The following is a 17,133-nucleotide window of genomic DNA, read 5'->3' on the forward strand; positions in this document are numbered from 1 at the left end:
ATGAGTAAGAGGTGCTAGGAGTAACAAGTCAGTGATATTGGCAATTCCTGTCTGGGTGGGAATTGTTAAATGGGTGCCTCAGGGACCCAGAACAAAGGGCTGAGAAAACCCTTCATCCTTAGCTGGTGTTAGGGAAATGTGTACTACACAAAGTCATCTATTTCCTCAATGATTCACATTCCATAGAGAGGGAGTTTTCATTTTGTCTAGAATAGTGCTAATAAAGAAACAAAAAATTATAGTCAGAAAATAAACCTAAACTACATGATCTCTAGAGACAAACCATTTTTAAAGCCCAATGTTTTTCATATTCCCTAATTCAGTTAATGGGATTGATGGGCTTTTAAATATGGGTGGTGTTAAACCACCATCAGCTCTTTGGCCTGTGCTTGACTAAAAGGGACATTTACAAATAAGGTCTCCCAGCTGGAATATGCTTACTATGTTGCTTTTGAGTAGTTATCTACCTCAAAATGGTTGCCCCACTGAGGGCTGCCAAAGAAAAAGGAGAAAGGGCCACACTTCCCAGATTATGCCCTTCAGTGTCTGGGTGATGGCAGGGAAGTGTAGACAAAGATGTCACCTTAACTCTTGAATGTTGAAACAGTCTCAGTAGAATATAGCTTGCTTTGAAAATGTTGGAAAATGTAGTGTTAAATTTCAAGTTTAGTCTCAATAATTTTAAAAAGATTTGCCAAGGATCTCCCCCCACCCCTCCTGTTTTTGAGTCACAATAGACAGAGCCAGCAGGTGAGTGAGGGACTTGGGTTTGGTTTGTTCCTGGATCTATGTGGCTAGCTTTGGCAAAACACTCTGTAAGCCTCACTTTCCACATCTGGAAAATAAAGGACCTAAGCCTGAGGACTTCAAAGACAACTTCCAGCTCTGAAAAGTTTACTGTTATCTGAATTTAAAACAATTGCCTAATTAATTCCAAGAACCACTTTTATATTGTGCCATAAAAATCAATTCAAGCCCTGGCTTTGATAAATGTGTTATATTTCAAGTGGTCATTAAAAAAAAATTAGAGTTCACTTTTTAAACATCTTTTCACCAGAAAGAGGTGTTTTTTTGACAGGTAATGTGTAGTTACCAATAAATTCAAATCAATTATAAGGAGTGTTTATTTTTATCTTCCTTTTTGAATCTTAATAATAACTGAAATCTAAATATTATGCTTAGGATTCCTCCTTTGCTAAGTATCTGTAGTTTTAGTAGAAGTCTTGAAACTAGTTTAATACCTAGACATTTCTCCTTATCTAGAAGTCTTCATTTAAGCTAGAGTTGACATGCCATATAAAAGAAAAGTGGCTTGGACTAGAAGAAAGTAATAGATCATCTAAAGCCCAAAGTGTTTTTTAATTGCTCTCCAAAGAACTGGCAACATTTTGATGTTGTCTTCAATTGTAGCTTAACACGTATATTTACACTTTTATATCAGAGTGATTTTTAGGCAGGAAGTTTTCAGCTCTGTAATTAGCAATTCACAATGGAAGCTTTGGCACTTAATTACAGCATTGCTAAGACAATAATAATATGAGAAATACTAAAGTTGAATGCAGCATTTCTTGACACACCTCTGGTTGCCTTCTTATTGGCTGGGAAGCAATTATATATGAGTAGTAAATAATCCATACAAAAATGAATGTGTATGTACAAAGGCAGTATGCATTTACAACAGGTACTTCTAGTTAGGCTAAGTTCAGTCACTGCTGCTGATTTGGACTGAAATGTTATGGGCAGCCAAAGTGGAGATCATCATCAGAGACTGCTATAGATTCAAGGAGAGCACACTGCATTCTGAATCTCCAGCATCTTCTACCATTCTGGATTGCATTTGTCTTCAAGGTAAAGAAGATGGCATTTTATCCCCTGCAAATTGCTGGACTGGTTCTTGGATTCTTTGGCATGGTTGGGACTCTTGCCACAACCCTTCTGCCTCAATGGCGAGTATCAGCTTTTATTGGCAGCAACATTATTGTTTTTGAGAGGCTTTGGGAAGGGCTCTGGATGAACTGCATCCGACAAGCCAAGGTCAGGCTGCAGTGCAAGTTCTATGGCTCTTTGTTGGCTCTCCCACCTGCTCTAGAAGCATCTCGGGCACTCATGTGTGTGGCCGTGGCTCTCTCCTTGATTGCCCTGGTTATTGGCATCTGTGGCATGAAGCAAATCCAGTGTACAGGCTCTAATGAGAGGGCCAAAGCGTACCTTCTGGGAACATCTGGAGTCCTTTTCATCCTGACCGGCATCTGTGTTCTGATTCCAGTGTGCTGGACAGCCAATATCATCATCAGGGATTTCTACAACCCAGCCATCAATGTAGGTCAGAAACGTGAGCTGGGAGGAGCACTTTTCCTCGGGTGGGTGAGTGCAGCTGTCCTCTTCATTGGAGGGTGTCTGCTTTGTGGGTACTGCTTTTGCAACAGAAAGAAGCAAAGGTACAGATATCCATCCCCAGGCTACTGTGTGCCACACACGGATAAACGAAGGAACATGACAATGATTAGTAAGACCTCCACCAGTTATGTCTAATGCCTGCTTTCAGCCAAGATTATGGATTATGGTCAATATGATTTTATAAAGTCCTGCCAGAAACTGTAAGTATATCAAACAGAAGATCTTTCTTTATTACCAGATTTGAACTGATATGCAATTTATAAATGCTACATGGATTGTAATTCATCACCTGTGGTAGGAATGGAAATGACAATTTCAACATCTGTCTTTATGTGTGTGAAACACATTTGACACCGTTGGACTCAAATAATCCTCACTCCAATTTATATGGTGTAAAAATCAAGCATGCCTGTGATCCTTTGCAGATGCATATGACTGACTACTCTTATTTGACAATCATACGGTATCTGTTAAGAAATAGAAATAATATTGATGTTGATAATCCATAGCATTAAAACAAATGCCAAAATACAACCTGTTTAGTTATATTTCCTCCAAATTGTTTCTAAGATGAAACATAGTAAAAAATACATGGTGATTTTTTTTCTTGTTTTAGCACTTAGCTTAGAAACTGTAGGCATTAAATAAGTTATTTTTAATTGAATTTGTCAAAAGATGGAAATGCCCATCAAAAGCATTTGGCATTCCTCTGAGACACCCAAATGCACTAAAAATTAGATACTTTTTAGAGAAAAAAGAAAATCTGATTTATCTTAGAGCATTTAAGAAGATTGATTTAAGTATCTAACTGACATAATAAACTAATTAAAATTATATTTAATGGAAAATTATTTATTAATAAACAATAATATTCTTTTATAGCCTATGGTTTTCATGTAACAGAAAACTGAAATACCTGGTCAATTATTTATTAATAAACAATAATATGCTTTCATAACCTATGATTTTCACATAGCAGCAAATTGAAATATCTGTTAATAAGACATATCAAAAGAAGGATATGAATCCTCATTTCTTACAGGAAGGAAATATGGTTCAGATTAGGGAATTGAGGTTTGGGTGTTGAAGGGAATGGTTTCTGTTCCTTGTTTTTTTCTTTAGTCATTTGTCAGGTCTAGACACGCAGAGTAAAATGCAAAAATGGGGTCATGATTCAGGCAATTAGTCAGGTCAAAATAAATACCTCTTTTTTTCTCTCTATAATCTAGTAATTATAGCCAAGGCATTTTGTTTTCCTTTTATTATATGCATCATTTTCTCAAATCTTAATTTCCAATGTGTATGCACCAATATCAGGGTTAAAAATGTGTATTGGGGTAGAGCAGGGGTCATGTCGAGAGAATTTGTGGAATAAGCCTACTCCTGTGGATTGCTTCTATGTATCTTAAATATCTTGCGACAAAGCAACATTTGCATGTTCACTTTTAGCTATCAAATATTGTCCATTTTGTAATAAAAAGTATTTTGTAAAACAGTATGTAATTGTAATGGAAATATTAAATGTGTTCAACAAACATTTATTGCTTGTTCATCCCTGTTATAGTAAAAGTTAAGCCACGTAGTTCAGTGATGCTGATATATTTAACTGTGGGATAAATTTGAGATGAAGTTCTAGCCTAAAAAGTCATTCAGTTACTCTGAGATATTGAATCACAGTAAGTCAAGACTAGATCTTAATATCAACCCTTGTTCCACCCGACAAACCACATGCAAGTTTTCAGTAATTCAAACCCTTGGTTAATATTAAACAGAATACAAATATTTGTAATATACAAATGAAAAGTGCCACATAAATAACTCCAAATAACAATTAAAGTAAGAAAATCAATGATTTAGACTGATTTTGTACTACAATTTTCTATTTCAGACTGAATTTAAAAAGGCCTAACATCAAGTGTGTACAGAAGGAGTCATTTATCTTATGCAGGAAAATAAGAAAGAAGTCAAGCCAAGCAAGTTGTGTGCTTAAAGGATTGTCATGGAACAATTTGTCCTAACTTTTGTCACATTAGAAAAAGTAATGAGCCTTAGAAAGATGGATTTCTCAATAAATGTGACATATTTTTGCTAGCCAATGGATCAAATAATAAAAAGTTGTAATAATGGATGGAATCATGAGATTATTGGAGATGACATTACCTATAGAGAAGATAGGGCAAGATTTCAGGAATGAAGAATTCTGTCATTGGCCCTCTCATTATTCAATGTATACTCTTGGATAAAATATTTCTACCTCCCCCACCCTATTTCAATATTATCCCTAGGGCACCTAAAATACATTTTAATATTTTTAATCAATTTCAGGATGTAAATCTCATAGCACAAACCCAGGTGTTCAAGAAATGTTTTTTTATTTTCTATAATTTAATTTAAATACAACTTTTTAGGTACATTTCATCATGTTGCAGATATTTGGGGTCTTATGCAGAGTTAAGCACTGTTCAGGGTGGTGGGTTCAGGAGATGGGAAGGTAGTGCTGGTAGATCCAAGATCATCAGTCCACAAGTTACTGTGAAGAGGAATGTTGCCCCTGCCCACATGCCCCTTTTAGACTGCTCAGCTCTGTCAATTCTTTGCCATACTTGGGCCATATTTTTGAGACTCATTTACCATGAATTGCTTGAATCAGTGGAGTGCAGCCCTGATGCATATTAGAATTGCTTGGAGAACACTTGAAAATGCCAATACAGCCAGTGCTGAGACCCACTGGTCTGGATGACCAGTGTCACCACTTTCCAGAGTTGTGGCCAAAAACCCGACCTGCTGAACTGGTCCCTGGTCATCTAGAGGAGTGGAGGAAATTACTCCTTACTGTGTAAGACTTTTTTGTCATCTCCACAAACCCCTACTTCTTTTCCTTTGTAAAAAAAACTTTATATGATTTCATAGAGTCCTAGGCTTTCAGAATAAAAACATGCATAACTAAAGACAGAAACTTTGAGTCTACCTATGCTACAATTTTGCTTCATAGTCTACTGTGGCAGTGAAATACATTGCTGCCCACCTTCTGGAATGGGGACCAGGGAAAGAGAAAATATAAGGAGGAAAAAAAATAGTTAACATTGCATAAAGTTATCCAGTCATGTATGGGTGAAGATGCTTTAAAGAATAACACACTGTAGTTTACAAATTTAATTAAATGAGCACAAGGGACCCTGTGGTCTGCCTCTCCCTAGCACAGGTCCTAGGGAATGGCACAGAGAGAAATAACAAATTCTCAGATGCTTTTGGGAATCCAAGGGCAGAAATGATTTGTGTCCTGATCCAGAGTAGGGCCCAGGAGGTTGACAGAGTTTTCCTGGTGCCCTCACAGTACTATGCAAAGAGAGACATCTGGGATGTATTGAAACTGACAGTACCGGAGATAATCTTGCCAAATATTACACTTAGAATACCATGAGAGCAAAATAATATTTCCTACTCACCCGAGATGGGAATAGAGCATTGGCAGTCTCAAAAAGCCTAATGATTGGGAAAAAGTGAGATCACAGCAGAGGCACACATGGACAGTCAGTGGGGCTGCTTATGGCCTGTTTCCCTCAGATCCAGTCCTTGACCTTCCTCTGCTCCAATCTGTACCCTGTGGAGGTTGATTCCCACGGGCTGTGCAGTGGTATGCCAAGAGCGGAGTGGTGTGGGTAGTCCTTGCAATGTACTAGCAGTAAGAGGGGAAACTGTAGAGGATGTGAAAGCAACAAGAAAAACAGCTAAATATTGGGTCTGCTCTTTATTATCATTATGCATTAGCCTTCTGTTTTAGTTTCCTAGGCTGCTCAAAGTGTATACCATGAAACGGTCAGCTTAAAAAATGGGAATTTATTAGCTTATAAGCTTACAGGTTTGAGGACATGAAAATGTCCAAATCAAGTCACCATGAAGGTGATGCTTTTTTCCTGAAGACTGGCTGCTGGTGATCCTTGGCTCCTCTGCCACATGGCAAGGCACAGGCAGCTTGTGCTGGTCTCTTTCCTCTTACTGGGAGTCCGTTGATTTCAGCTCCTTGCTTCAATGGCTTTCTCTGTGTGTGTTCTGTGTTCATGCCATGTATAAAGACTCCAGCAAAAGGATTAAATCCAATAATAGGATTAAGTCCCATCACGAATGAGGTGGGTCACACCTTAACTGAAGTAGCCTCATTAACAGGTCCTACTTACAATGGGTTCACACCCACAGGAATGGATTAGATTTAAGAACATGTTTTTCTGGGATACATAGCCTCAAATCAGCACAACATCCTAAACAAAATATTTTACTGGTCTAAGTTTTAAACAATTGTTGTTGTTACTGTTGATAGCTGTCTAGATGATAGGTAGATAGAGAGAGAGAGAAATAGATAGATGATATGTAGATTGATAATAGCTATGGAAGATGATGCTAGATAAATTGATTGATAGCCCCCCCCCCCCCACTCCGATGTGGGACATGACTCCCAGGAGGGTAAATCTCTCTGGCAATGTGGGACATGACTCCTGGGAATGAGCATGGCCCTGGCATCATGGGATTGAGAATGACTTCTTGATCAAAAGGGTGAAGACAAATGAAACAAAATAGAGTCTCAGTGGCTGAGAGATTTCAAAGGAGTTGAGAGGTCACTCTGGAGCTTATATTTATGCATTATTTAGATATCCCTTTTTAGTTTTTAGTGTATTAGTATAGCTAGAAGGAAATACCTGAAACTGTTGAACTGCAATACAGTAGCCTTGATTCTTGAAGATGACTGTATAATTATATAGCTTATAAGTTGTAACCATGTGATTGTGAAAACCTTGTGTCTCACACTCCCTTTAGCCAGTGTATGGACAGATGAGTAGAAAAATGGGGATAAGAAGTAAATGAATAATGGGGGGATTCAGGGTATAGGAAGTTTTGGGTGTTCATGTTTACTTTTATTTCAATTTTTTATTCTTGTTTTTGAGAAATGAAAAGGTTCAAAAATTGTGGTGATGAACACATAACTAATTTGATGATACTGTGAACAATTGATTGTATACTTTGGATGATTGTATGGTATGTGAGTATATTTCAATAAAATTGTATTAAAATTGATTGGTAGGTAGATGATGGATACATGGAGATAGAGGAAAGATGCCAGATAGATGCCAGATAAATGATTGATAAATGATATATTGGTAGATAGATAGATAGATAGATAGATAGATAGATAGATAGATGATAGGTTATAGAGGGACATTGTCTATGTTACAGTGAGCCCCGAAACACATGGACTTGACTACATGGATTTATTTCAAGAGTAATTGTGGGAGCTTTCCCCTAGATTCAGAATCAGGAAGTCATGGTTTTTAAATAATCACTCTCCAGGCACAATGCTTTATTGTTTTAATTTTTAAATCCAAATAAAAACTCCCAGTCACTATGAAATGGAAGAATTGAAGTAACTCATGTTCTCCTACTGTGTCCTCATAATCTCTGTGCTACAGGAATTGGTGGTACCAACCATATAATAGCTAGCTGGAATGATTCTAACTTGTTATGAACCTACTGGAATTCTTCCAGAGTAATGTCTATAAATAAGATGTTTATTAAATAATAAACTATAAAAATGTCCTAACTTGAAGTTTATTACCTAAGTCAATTCCTCTTAGAGAGAAGTGGTATATTTTAAAAAATATGGTCTGCTTTGAGTGTCAAATATGCTAGATGGGCCACTGAGGCTGTCTTTCCAGTCTCCTGTGTTTAGCTACTTCCAGCTTGATTTTACTCACAGGAGGCAATTGGAGGGCAGGGTATGTCTCCCCTTCTCTTTTGTCTCCAGTGATGTCTCCCTTGGTGACTGTGACTTTTCCCTAGCTCTGCCAGAAGGGCCCACCTTAGTTCCCACTCCTGCCAATGACCTTATCCATGGGATCCAGTAATACTGCTTTTCTTTTTATTCTCCATCCTTGAAGTTGTAGCAGCTGTCTGCTGTTGTTAGTATCCAGAAGGCCCCATTGTCCTCTCTTTGTTTTCTCAACTCTCCCCATGATCTCTGTAATGAGCTGTCTATAAAATTCCACTAATCTGAATTTTTAGAATGATTTCAATTTTGCCAGTTGTACCTCACAGATATCACAAATGAAAGTCATCCTGAGATGGTATCTCAATAGGACCCAAGATGAACAACTGCCTGTGTTGATCAATGATTTGGCTCTGTATGAGTGTACAGAGCTTGGATACAGTCCTGAGGAAACTAGAGACCCTCACTGGATAAGATGAAATTCGCATTCTGTGGGGGCTTGAAACAAAAATTAAGTTCAGTTTTGAAAAATAGGGATCTTTATTGTACCCTGGAGTTTAAGATCAGTCATATCCGTGATTTTATATGCATTTGAAGAAATGCCAAATGAATCAATTTGAAATATTTTAATGGCATGTCCCATTTTAGATAAGATGTTTAGGATAATGTTATTATTTATGTTTTCAAGGGAAAATTTCCAGTATATTTTGTACTGTTTATTTTATTCTGGAAAAATTAAGAATCTTTCTTCCTGAACAAGTAGGATGTATTGGATCCCAAATAATAGAAGCAACCAAATCAACATGAACAATAAAAACAAAAAGAATTCAAATAGACTTAAAGATCAAACAAAACTTACTGTCTTAAGAATCTAGAAATCTAGAAGCAGGATGGACTTCAGGCATAGTTTGATCAAGTTTCAAATCCATTTCTTTGTGGTAGTTCTTGATTCATGCCTCCTTTGTGCACAAGCTTCATTCTTAAATTATCTCCTCTCATAGTGGGAAATCACAGCAGTTCTAGACTTCACAGATTCAAATGCCCGTGCCAAAAAAAAATGTAAAAAAAAATTGTGCTAATTTTAAACAAAACTGCTATATGATTGATCCCTGGATGAAGCTAAACCAACCACTCTGTCAGGAAGGTGATGGGATGGTCATGACAGATACAACAACTGGAAAACATCCTGAAATGGGGGCATCTCAGCAGAATCCAAGGTGAGAATTGAGGGTGTTAAGGATAAGATCCTTATTTTGAATCAGATGTAAATTGAAAATCTTTCAAGAAACTACAAAGCAACTCTAATTTTCATAGACCAATGTCTGTACATACCTTGGAGGCATATATACATATATAGATATTTTTCATGTTAAACACCTGGCACACAGGAGATGGCAAATGTTTGCCAAGAAAATGAATGAATGGTAAATGAATGAAGGAAGACTGTTGTAAGCAAACCATGATATAAGGTCCTTTATCTAGAGATAATCAAGGGTTGAATTCCTAAATGGGTCTAGAGGAATTTTCTGTTCTGGGTATTGTTTAGCAGGATTCTTTCCAAAGGATTATTTATTTAATAAATCAATAATGCTCATTAAGGAATTGTTGCAAACAAAATGGTGAGGCAAAGAAAATATCTTTAAGATGAGCAAAAGGTTTAGAATGTGATATGGTGAAGCTCAGAATTTGCTGGTAGAAATGAGTAAGAAAATATTTAAGACTTAAGCAGCAAATCTGAAAGTGGACATGACTAAAGCAAAGTGACTAGAAAGCTTTCATTGGGGAACAAATATATACCATTCCCACAACCCCCTGCTCTGCCAAACACATTCTGCATAACAAAGTTGATTCTGGACATGGATTTGATGGAAATAGATTTTTTTTAATAGCTTCTTGGAAAAGGAAATGATATAATAAAGAAGAAGTAAAAGTATAAAAGACAAGTGGGAGCAAAGAGAGCTACAACTAGAAAACAGGTCAAATAAAAAAGAAGAGGATGTGGTGATTGGAAGGGAAAATTTCAATCTGTACAGAGCGGGGAATAAAAGGAACATGCAGTTCTCTGTGGGGAAACAATTCTCAAAGCAGTGACACTCAACTGGTGATGCATATTCTCATAAACAGTGGAGACACTACTTCTATTTATAAAGCTCCTCTCCATCTTCTCCTCCTCAGAGCTGATCAATTACAACTGAGAGAATCACAGAATTGTAAGGTTGAAAAGAATCATGGAGGATTTTTGAGGCCAAGAATGGTAAGCTTTTCCAAGTCACCTCTCCTCACCTCAGTCTGGTCTGACTCAGGTCCTTGTTACACTCCGTGAGTTATTCTTCAGTCTTAAATTGCACACCTTAGGAAAGACCTGCCTGTCAACTTGGCACCCACCTTCTCTGACATGAACTCTGACTCCTCCTTGCCTAGTCCACCATTCTGAACTCGGACTCAGATCAGTCTCACTCTAGCTTTGTGCAACCATTCATTGGGCACTTCATGCCCCCAAAATGTCCCTTATTTTTACCATCCCAATGAAGTTGAACTCATTAAGATTGCAAGGTATTTGTTTCAATAGTCTTTTCATTGATGTTTAATCTTCCCTGCCTTCACAATTCTTTTTATTATCTTGACTAACTCTCTCTTTTAGATTATTTATAGACATGCTATTTTCCTCACTAAATTCCATATACATTACTTCTTTGAGAATCCATTCATGTCTATTGTTTCAACTGCCAGTAAAAAACAGATGGCTGCATAGAAATAGCACTGGATTAGGAGATATGAGTCTGTCACCTGGAGAGTCCATCAAATCTAATCTTTAGTTTTCTTATCTGCAAAATGTGGAGAAGAAATTTTTCAATATGTATTATATGCATAAAACTATTTATAGTTATGCATAATATTTATGTGTGCGTTTCTGTATATATGTACATACACACACATATATGTCATCCTAGTTTTCTTTCACATGCTAGAAAATTAATGTTCAAAGAGATTGCATACACTTTTCAAAGGCACACAGCTGGGTCACTGTCCCTCTGTCATTTCAACACATTTTGAAAGAGCATGCTCTCTTCCATCTAATGTCCTTCCTATACAAATGAGGATAATAACCACCCTCTCTACCTGGAAGGATTACTGTGAGGATAAAATGAGGCAGCACCTGTGAAAGCATTTTAATCATAAAGCATTTTGTAAATTTAATATGTAATTATTGTTATTGTCTCCCAGCAGCACAAGTCTTAAACTCTTTGTAGTTCTCTTGCTTTCTCTATCCATAAAGCATTTCACTTGTATGCCCTGATGGCCTTAAACCAAGGCAAAAATAACATTCATTATGTTTTCCTAAGCTTCACGTTTCACCAACTTTCCTTTCTAAGTGCCATGATCCATTAGTCCCCTAAGATATGACAGAGTGTACATCCTGGTTTAACTCCTGTTCTCCTGGTATAATAATTACTAGCACCCATTTTTTTTTAATCTCATACACCCTGGTTTGAATGATAAATTATGTAGTCACCTAAGACCTCTTCAGATGCCTCATGCTATGTTCCCAATTTTCTTCACTTCTTATTCAAAACATTACTAAATATCCTAACTCTCCCCCATTTAGATTTCTTAATGCTAATTCAATTGCTTTCTTGCTCTTATTGCTGAGATAGACCCCATACTCCTTTCTTCATGTGATGAATGGTTTACTTTCATATTCCATACATAGAGAAACATGGATTTTCATCTCCAGCTATGGTTATCATTGTTTCACTCCATTCATTAGCTTTCATAGAACTTTTAAATTCTTGATCTTAAACTTGAATGTCTACTTTCAACTATACCTTTTCTCTTTTACTTTTCTTATTTCAGTGCTTTCTCTTTACAGCTATGATTACTATTTACAGTACATGTAACTGGTTCAACCTGCCCCACTTTCCATTAATTATACATATGCTTATGTACTCCAAGTCTGGGGTGCACTGTTGCCTCTTCAAGTCCTGCCCTCCTCCCCACTATCTCCTTTGTTTTAGTATTTTGCAACGTACCCCAAACATTTGCAGTTGACCCCATCAAGAGATGGAGTCTACCTCTCTACCCCTGGAAACAGGGCAGGACTTGTGACTTGTTCTGACCAACAGAATACAGTGGAAGTGACACTGCATGCTGTGAGCCTAGGCCTCATGAAGCCTTGCAGCTTGCAGTCTTGCTCTCTCGGATTGCTCCCACCATGTTATTAGCCCAGGATATTGGAAGAATGAGAAGGCAGGCAGGGGGAAATAGAGGTCTAGCCTTCTGAGCCATCCCAGTCATTCAGCAATTCCTCCAACCCCCAGATATATGGGTGAGGCCCACCCAAACATGTGGAGCAGAGAAGAGTCATCCCAGCTGATCCCATTCCAAACCCCCAATCCACAGAATTGTGAGCAAATGAGTGATGCATTAAGCTTTTTCAAATCTATCTCACTTGATTTTCCTTCAGTCATTCCTCTAATATTATTATCTATGTCAATATAATTTGTTTTGCTTTATACTCTCCCTATTTCTTTGTACCTGCAGAGATGTCTTTGAAATTTTTTAAGGGTACACAAATGCTTTGCATGGAAGTTCTCACTTAATCCTTGCACAAATCTTGCAAAGGTAGGTGTTTTGATTTTCATTTTATGGATAAGGATTCTTATCATTAAGGATATTAAGTAATTAGAATAAACATTTTCTATCTATAAATAATTTATATCAAAATTGAAATAATTCATTTTGTTATTTCAATAATTTGTGCAATAAATCTTTCTTGATAGTGTACTATTAGGACTGTAAGGTCTCCTGTATCCTAGAGAAGTCACTCCGACAAACCATATGAACAAAATAAATCAAAGACACAAAATAATACAGTGCCATCTGTAATAACCACTATCAGGAGAGCAAAGTGCTTTGGGACTGCAGAGAGGAGAGAGATAACACGGATTCAGAATGTGAGCAAGGAACACTTCTGTCGGTGACAGTGATTGAAGACTGACCTTGAAGAAGAATGGATTTCCCACAGGTAAGAATAAGTGAAAGAAGATTTTTAAAATAAGGCACAATTGGACATACAAATGGGGAAACACTCTAGGGATGTCCAAGGAAATGTGATCAAGAGCACCAGGCATACATAACAGGGAGCAAAATGAGATATGGTTGGGAATGTTAAGTGTTCATAACACAGAGGACCATGAAAACTAGGATTTAGAGTTCTTACTTTCTTTTGTGAGCTCTCAAAGGAATTTGCACAACAGAATCATAATGTCATAGTTGTTCTTAGGAAGATTTCTCTGGCATTTTAATTGACTTTTTGATTCTACACCCACAATACATTTTCTTATTTCTGATATGTAAATATTAAAATGGTACTCTGTCTGCTTCATTGATTAGTAAGCACCTCAAGCCATCAGTATATTAACAATGACATATTAGTGAGCATGCAGTAGTCAAGGAGTTAAGTTAGAGGTTGTGAGGCATTTATAAACGAAACCACTTGTAACCAAAAATAAACACCTGCTCTTCAAGAAATGTACAGTCCAGCTAGATCTCCAGAGATATAGCCTATAATAAAAAGATAGCTATTGATGATAAAAGTTGTAACTTTCATTTTATTTTTAAAATTTCAATCAATCTTCTGCATGTAATAAATGTTTGTGCATATTTCTGATGGTCTATTCAGAGTGTGAAGCACAAGGGAACACGTATTAGGAAACTCTATTTGACTGCTGGAGCGAATTACATGATACAATTGTTCTATTATGTTCTTCATATGTTCTATTAAAATGCATGCTCTTCTCACATTCTTCCTGTGTCCTCAGCATCATGGTTTTAGGGAGTTTAGTGCCCGCTGTTTACAAGAAGGCTTCTTTCTTTCAGAGCACACATATTCTCCACAACTCTTAAGACATAGGCCTAGAACAGTATACTATGAGACATTTATATCTCATTAGATCTGGAAATTACTAGACCGAGTTTCATCTTTACTTGTGAATTGAAAGGAGCTGCCTCCCCTTAAAGGAATTTCAAGCATTTGTGGGTTGACAGAGGAAGCACTTTTGAAAGAGATGGAATAAGTCTACCAGTTAAGTTTCTGAAATCTCACTGATCACCTGTGTTTCCCTGAACCGACTGTATCAGAAACATCTGGGATACTTGTTAAAAATGCACATTCCTGCACCTCGCTCTAGATGTAGTGAATTAGATTATCTGGTGTGGGGTCCAGGATCCTGTATTTTATACGCACTCCCAGAGTAATCTTTTGTATATAACTTAGAGTTTGAGAAGCCTTTCCGCAGGCAATAGGATGTGTAAACCTGAGTTCTTTCTCATTTAGTAATGATCTATAAGCAGATGAAATAGGTCCTGTGTGTTGTCAAAGGTATCAGTCTAATGACCACTTTGAATTTCAGGGAATTCCTTTGAACCATCTTTGTTATTGCTGCCCCGTGCTGTTGGTGAAATTGTTACTGTATTTTAAACACGGTCTCAGGTGCAAAACTACACTTGACAATACCTTCACCATCCACTTATAGCCATTAGGAGAGAGACTTTAGACTGATGTTTGCAGATATCTATCCATAAAGTCTGCTATTGCATCACTGCTGTGGGAGCCGTAATTTAGGGGAGTGGTTCAAACACATGGGTCTCTGGGACAGGAACTTTAGCACTTAGCTCTGGATTGTGCTTGAACAGCACTGGATTCCTGAATCATGGCTGGTTTGGTGGAATCTTACTAACTGCAGAGTTGTAATTCTTCCTGCATTTTTGGCAGCCAGTATGCATATATATTGTTAATGAGTAAGAACCACTGGAACCTACTGGAAAGCCACATCCCTTTATCATATCACCACTGACACCATTTGACACATATATACAAACACCTACAGTATCATACATTCCAGCAAGACATAATCATTTAGCTTCTGGAACAACCAAGATATGTAACTCAACTATTTGCTGATATTACTTTGTCTGTTGAGAATTAAATATAATTGGAAAGAAATTCCTATTATGTGTTTTTCTTGGAAAGCTGATTATCCTCCATAAGATATCTGCAAATTTGAGTTATTTTTGTTTTTTCTTTTTCTTTGATCAATAGCTGCATTCTACATCTCACCTCTTTTGGCTGATTCCCTTCTCTCTGTTCTCCACTAACTCAGATGTAGATTACAACTCATTTTCCTTAATCCCTCACCTCCATCTGAATCACTAAAAAAAAAAAAAAATCGCATACAGAAGATTTTAGAACACAGGCTCTGGGTAACAAAAATAGAAGCAAACAACCAGCCTTAAAAAAATTAATATCAGCTACCCCTCCATGGTAGAAGCACTGCAACTACTTGAAAAGCAGAAATGTCTCACCAGCCAATTTTCTTTCCTGCTTCCAACCTTCCACATTCACCCCTATCCTATGACTCACATGATCTGTGGGGATTTTCAATTTCCAAGATCTCCCCTCATTTCTTGGGGATTTTGCTTCACAGTGAGATTTTACTCCTCAGTTCTAGGCTTCACTTTGCATTTCCAAAAATTCCTTCCATCTCCTCTCTCCAGCCTTTGCAAGTGAGAAACAGTTTTGATTTTAAATAACTGTTTTACCACAATAGAGATAAATGGGTTGATACCTAGAAAAGTGAATAAAAACAGAGATGAATAAATGGATGCTCTGTTGGATGGTAGATGGATGGATGGGTGGATGGATGTATAGATGGGTAGAATGAAACAGAAGATGGATATAACCCAGCTAGCTAGCTAGATTCATACCTTTGCAGCACTGTATTTCTAGTACTTGGAACACTGCTTGGCACATAGTAAGCGGTCAATAAATATTTGTTAATTTAATACAAAATGCAGCCCCCTAATTGGTTTATAATTCATTCATCCATTCATTCATTCAACAAATATTTTATTAAGCTTCTTCTAAGTGATAGGCACTTTTCAAGGCTCTAGAGATACAGCAGGGAATAAAATGGAATCTCTGCCCCTTATGAATCTCATATTCTAATGAATTTTCCATTCCTGTCCATTCTTCCTCCTAAATAACTTTGGAATCCATCTCCTATGCTACATGGCTACCAGACCTTCATTATCTTTTTGACTGGACAAATAAATAGCCTCTGGATATTTTTTCCCCTTCCCATCCTTCACTCCCACCCCACACCCAGTCTTAATCCCTCACAATTCAAAGTCTTCACTTTAATGACAATTATGTTTCTAAGACTGAAATCTGATTATGTCCCTACTTTCAACTATTCACACAGTTATCCATCCTTTACAGAATAAAGCCTGAGTTCCCGATTTCAGCATCCATGGGTCTTTATGAGTTCCACCTTATCTATTTTTTATTTTAATGTCATCTCCTGGTGAACTGAAACACACCCTGAACTTAAGCATGCTGAATTACTCACAATTATTGAAATTTGACTGAAGCTTTCAGCCCTTTGTACAAGTTATTCCTTCTGCCATCCCCAGCATTGTCTTCTTATCCATCAATGTTCAACACAAATGTTTCCTCTCTCAGATAATTCCTGGACCTTCCCAGATGAGTTAAGAATTTCCTCCATTGTCTTCCTGAATGACATACACGAGTTGATTATAGCTCTGACACCATGGTTTTCATTCTGGCCCCTTCTGCCCATAGTGTAGTCAAGAAAGATTTTTGTTTTTATATTTTTTCATTTTTTAAAATGAAGATCAGATTTATCAACCTCCTGATCAACATTTTCCCACTGATCTATTCCTTGACTACGTCCCCAGTTTCATCTCCCAAGTTCTCTTTGTTCCTTACACACTAGCTCTAGCGGCTGACCTCCTATTTTTTTTAACACACCATGGGAAACTTTGAAATCTGTCCTTGTGGTTCTTTCTCCCTGTAAAAGATGAATAATAAGACCCATTTTTTGATAACTAAGACTGATCAAATCTAAGGCTATATATTGTCAATCACAGGAAATGAGAGCAGGGATAAAAGGTGTATT

At 37.2% G+C, this 17,133-nt stretch overlaps 1 protein-coding gene across 1 annotated transcript; it reads left to right on the plus strand.

Moving 5' to 3' along the window:
* The first annotated feature begins 1,474 nt into the window (after positions 1-1,474).
* On the plus strand, positions 1,475-2,532 carry CLDN17 (claudin 17). Its single transcript, XM_037825818.1, has one exon. The coding sequence runs from the start codon at positions 1,858-1,860 to the stop codon at positions 2,530-2,532; it is 675 nt and encodes a 224-aa protein (XP_037681746.1). The 5' UTR covers positions 1,475-1,857.
* The last annotated feature ends 14,601 nt before the right edge of the window (positions 2,533-17,133 follow it).

The sequence above is a fragment of the Choloepus didactylus genome, chromosome 1, assembly GCF_015220235.1.
Source record: "Choloepus didactylus isolate mChoDid1 chromosome 1, mChoDid1.pri, whole genome shotgun sequence".
Taxonomy (NCBI): Eukaryota; Metazoa; Chordata; class Mammalia; order Pilosa; family Megalonychidae; genus Choloepus; species Choloepus didactylus.